General features: G+C 35.0%; 1 protein-coding gene across 1 annotated transcript; it reads right to left on the bottom strand.

Moving 5' to 3' along the window:
• Nucleotides 1–474: 474 nt before the first annotated feature.
• Nucleotides 475–2,702, bottom strand: LOC132095601 (fucolectin-like). Its single transcript, XM_059500752.1, has 4 exons — nucleotides 2,672–2,702; nucleotides 1,921–2,197; nucleotides 1,688–1,827; nucleotides 475–563 (listed from the first exon to the last, which is right to left on the bottom strand). Exons 1-4 carry the CDS (start codon nucleotides 2,700–2,702, stop codon nucleotides 475–477), a joined length of 537 nt encoding a protein of 178 aa, XP_059356735.1.
• Nucleotides 2,703–5,628: the final 2,926 nt, after the last annotated feature.

Raw genomic sequence — 5,628 nt, 5'->3', positions numbered from 1 at the left:
TTAGTATTTGGCAACTTTAACATTAATTTGGACAAGTCTTATGCTACAGACTTCCATTCACTCCTTGCTTAATTTGATCTCAAACGACTTACCACTACAAGCACGCACAAATCAGGCAACCAACTAGACTTAATTTAAACATGCAATTGTATTCCAGACAACATTCTGTTAGAACCCCTACATATCTCTGAACATTTCTTCATTAAAACTAAATTTTGCTACCTGTGCGCCACCTACCCCTACTGTTAGACAAAACCTATGCTTCTTTTCACCCTCCTATCTTTGCTCTGTTGTATCCTCCTCTCTTCACTCACCAACCCATTTCTCATCTCTGGATGTGAATGCAGCAACTGACACTTTATGCTCTACTTTAACCTCTTTTCTAGACTATATTGGTCCTCTCTCCTCAGTCTTTGCTTTAATTTTTCTCTGCTGAAGTACATACTGCCAAATCTTCATATTTCCACAACAAGATCAACAGCGCTCCAGACACAAGTCATCTCTCAAAACATTTAGTTCTCTCCTCTGTCCCCCTCCACCACCTCCCACCACTTCTATAACAGCTGATGATATCGCCACATTCTTCACAGACAAAACCAGAATGATAAGTGACTCAAATTATAAAAGACATGTATTTTACCTTACCTTACCTTATTTTATAGAAAATAAGAAACAATTGAACAGCTAGCCAGCCAAGCAGCACCTCAGCCTGGAGAGAGGTGTTAGCAGAACACACATCACATGTGAATCAGTAGTTGCTAGCTGCAATAGTTCAATAATAATTGTTAATTTAAGATACGACTCATATGACTTGTTATTAGTTTGTACCCATAATAAGTTGGGAAAGATCTGTAGAAAAAATGGAAAAGGTAGGCTAACTTTCTGCCAGGATATTATTTGTGAAGTTTACAGACATTTCCTGTAACCCTACACAAAATCAATGAATCATTTTTTTTTTTCATATTAACAGTACATTTTGCCCGATTTTTATTGACTTTTCTTAGAGTGTGGCATACTAACAAACTAATGCTTAAAACTATAACTGTTCAGAATGTGTAGATTTACTACATAAAATGTAATTGTTCAAAAATGTGTAACTGTTCGATAATTTAATGCTGAATTTAAATATAAAAATATCTATTTATAAAAAAGTTTTGTATTTATATTACATTTACAAATACATATTAATTGTTTATATTATTTTTCCAAACATATCTAAAATTAAAATATTTAAAATCATATTTTTGTTGAGATTTGATTAATCTCATTGTGTATTCTACACAATGCCACAAATTTCCATCATGTAATGACATCATCACCCAATGACATCACAAAGTCATTTAGCAACAAATCAACCTGCCTTTAGCAACTTTCCCTGAAAATTAGTTGGCAACACTGCTGCCCGCAAAAAACTCAACTGTACTTCCAATAAGATTACAATTAAAAATCTGTGCAATCTGGAGTTTCCCATTAGGGCGAAAAAATAACCCCCACACAGATTTCACTACATGTTCAAGTTGATCATGCAAATTCGACCAACAGAAAGATGCTGGGCTTGAAAGTGAAATCTTTGTGAACTGTGCTTCATACATCTCTACGCTATTGATAATGGACCTATTTTTTTCCATGTGAAATTTCACTAATGCGACAGCACTTTAACAATCTAGATTGAGGTGTCAGAAATTACCTGTTCCATAAACTTCCACCTCACACAGCGTGAGCCATATCTGGATATTAGGAAGGTACATGTTCACATAACGACCTTCCATTCCACCGCAAGAGAAACTGACAGAACTGCCTCCTGGAACAAGTGAAGTGACACCACATCTGCAGAGAGAAAGAGAGAAACCACGACACAATCAGCTGACCTGCTCAAATCCGGTTCTCCTGACACGTTCATAACTGCATTCAGTACTTCACCTGGGATTGTTGTTGCCATTGTTTTCCAGAGAGTTTCCGATGCGGATCTCTACTCCAGTCGTTTGATCCTGACAGCAGTCGCCTCTGTTGGTGACAGTCACTTTGTAAATGTTGTAAGAGTCCAGCAGGTCTAGCCTCCACCACGGGTTGAGCTGGTTATCTGTGATGGAGCAGTATGTAGGGGCTACACCTGGGACGTATCTGATGCCGTCGATGGCCTGTGCAGCACTGTAATGTGTGGAGGACTGTACAGCTGTTCCTTTTAATGCCAAATTCTCTAAAAACATTTAAAGAGACAGAGGTCCAAGACTTTAATGTGTGAAGTTCCAGTACATTCCATTTGTTAAACTATTAAATTCCAGTCCAAAACACTAAATTCCATTTACTACTATACATTAAAATCTAAAGTTAATATTTTTAATGGATATGCGCTTACATGACCTAACTACGAGCAGTTTCATTTAATTAACCAACATTAAAAAAAGATGAAGAAATACAAGTTGTGTATGAGTTAATGTTAGTTAATGCATGTTAACTAATGGGACATTAGTTACTACTTTTTACCTTTCAAGTTTACTGAACTCCCCTGAATGGAAAAGACACCTGTTACAAAAACAAAATATTTCCATTTCTTTCTGGGATATGGGTCAAATTTATGTTGCATTTGATTCTTTAAAATTGTTCATAAAGAATATCTAAACAGCATCTATAATTGTACATCATCGGACTGATGTGTGTCATTTATACTCACCAAGTAAGAACAGATAAGAGAGTCCCTCCATCTTGTTTGTTAGAGATCATTAACCAGATACCTGTGATGGTCAGATATGACAAGAGCATCCATCCCTGCTTTTATTTGTGTTTCTCTTAGCAGCTCGAGTCTCCATTCTTGCTGAATATATTTCACACATCACAGGACTTCCAGAATTGATTTTCTTAGGGCATCTCTCAGGTCAAGTCTGATTTACTAAACAAATCTGACAAAATGCAAATGAAGATGAGGACTTTAAGGAATTTTGTTTCTTTTTTTTTCTTCTGGCACTTAAATACATAAATATATTTCATATACATTTCATACAGTTTTTCTTCATCTAAATAACTAATATTTCATTTAAAGAAAACATCATCATGCTTGGAAAGTTTCACCTCTCCATGAGTTTCATTATTAGTGTTAGTTCAAAATAAGATCAGCTCCTAAAAGGAATCATCTTAAATAAGTTGAATCAACATAACTATATTGTGTTGTCCAATGTGAGGCAGTTTTCTTCTTGAGCATCTTTTATCATTCAAGTAGTTCATTCTGAATAAAAAAAAAAAAACATCTGAATGAAAGCAATTTTATAAATAGACGAGAAAATCATGTTCAATAAAGAACACATTCAAAATAAGGATTCATGTTAAAAAAAGGACATTTTTTATTGTATTTATCATTGGCAGCTTGACATGGACATTCAATTATGCAATGTGGAGGGAGATTATTTTTGAAGAAGTATTTCCACAAGGTCAAACATTTCAGGTTTTACAATTCAGATTTTTTATTTTTACTTATGTAAAAAGCTTATTTGTTGTAGCTTTAACTTGACATTTAGAGTGATGATTAAAATACCCTGATAAATCATTAATGAACAGAAATTTGCAGCTGATTACAGCGTTTCTTAAATTCTGTGATGTTTACAGATTTATTCTGTCTTGAATGTTTGTTTATCAGACACTAGATTATCAACAACATCTGGACAAATTACAATTTAGGCAATATGATCAACATTTGGTTACACTAACCAATTATTCTCCTTTCATTCATCTCTCCTGATTTCCACCCCATCAGTCTGATCACTGATCATTTCCATAATATTTTGTGTGTATTTGAATGATCTCAAGCAGAATGTAAATCTGCTCAAAGCTCAAACAAAGACCTGTCACTTCATATAACACAGATATAAGCACCACGTTAAGCTGTTGTGTTCAGAAAGATACTTTTTTGTGACATCTTTTGTGAGGTCAGTCTACCAACATTCAAAATATGTGTTTAAAATTATATATATGGATTAAACAAACAAACTAATAAACTTTTCATTTTTAATATCTTGTCTTTTTCTTTTTTTTTCGTTTAAAGGGGACATCGGATGCCCATTTTTCACAAGTTGGTATGATTATTTAGGGGCTTCATGAAATGTCTACAACATATACTTTGGTTAAAATTTCTCAATGGCTGTGTAAATAATTTTTGCCTTGTCAAAAACAGCTCCGTTCACAGAGTTAAAATGTATGAGACTGAAACAAAATTATTTAATCAAAATTAGTACTATTAAATAAATCTGATCTGTTTCATTTACTGTACGTATGTATGACTTACAAATATGCCTAAGTGTTACGACCCCTGGCTCAAGGGAAGCAAAGACAAGGGACACATGCAAACCAAATATTACACTCAAGAAGATGTTTATTTACTACTAAATTAAGGTAAAATTAATTAAATGAAAACAATTAAAGGAAATCACTATGTGTCTGTGTGCATCAGTAACAGTAACGTGTGTAAGGCAGAGTACATGGTTGGAAATGTAATCCAATGTTAAGGCAAAAATGCAGAAAAACAAGTCAAACAAAAGTCCAAAACCAAACAAAGGTCAAAGTTCCAAAATCCCCGAAGTTCCTCAACTGGAAATCTCTTTTTAAAGGAGCGCCGGAAGCACTGGTCACAGGTGTCTCCAATAGACTGCTGATTTGTAGAAAAAGGTACCAAGCGGCAATAGCCAATTCCAACAGCAGAGGTCGTCACTCCCCTCCTCATTATACAGGGACTCCCACAAAGTTCATTGTAATGAAACATCAAAACAAATCAGTCAAACAGTAAGTGATACCTGATTCAGGACCAAAGACAGCTCCTAGAAATTTCCAAAGGAACCACAAGTTCAATCCAGAAGATTATACAGCATCTGGAGCACCTGACAGCGCATCAGCTACGACACTTTTTGACCCCCGGACATGTGGAATATCCAGGCAGAAGGACTGCAAAAACAGAGACCACCGGACCAACCTCTGATTTGGACACTGCAATGAATTTAAAAAGGTTAATGGATTATGATCCATATATATAACTATAGGTGTACTGGAATTGAACCCTCTGAGGTCTAAGGGTATTTTGGGGGCCTGGAGAAGTTTTGTAATGCCCTGACATTTGTGTTTTTTTTATGTTGCTTATACACATCTAAATGGCTAAAGTCTAATATCACTGCAATCAGCGCAAACTGGGCTATAATAATACACTGTGTGCACAATTATTAGGCAAGTGATTATTTTGACCATATCATCATTTTATCCATAATTTCCAAATCCAAGCTGTATAAACTTGAATGTTTATTGGATTTAATGCATATCAGGTGATGTGTATTTGTGTAACGAGTTACACATTTATTTTTGTGTGTCCAAAATACCTAATTACCAAACGAAGTGCCCCAAAAATGTTTTTTAACTCGTTAAGTTAACAAAGCAAGGAAGAGCCCTCAATTTATTACGACCCCTGGCTCAAGGGAAGCAACAAAGACAAGGGACACACGCAATCCAAATATTAAACTCAAGAAGATGTTTAGTTACTACTAAATTAAGGTAACAATAAATAATAAAATGAAAACAATTAAAGGAAATCACAATGTGTCTGTGTGCATCAGTAACTAGGGATGGCAGACGCAAAACCGACGTTCTGACGCTTTG

This window comes from Carassius carassius, chromosome 2, assembly GCF_963082965.1.
Source record: "Carassius carassius chromosome 2, fCarCar2.1, whole genome shotgun sequence".
Lineage (NCBI taxonomy): Eukaryota > Metazoa > Chordata > Actinopteri > Cypriniformes > Cyprinidae > Carassius > Carassius carassius.
Note: the sequence above shows the minus strand (reverse complement) of the source record. Positions and strands in the feature narration are given on the sequence as shown.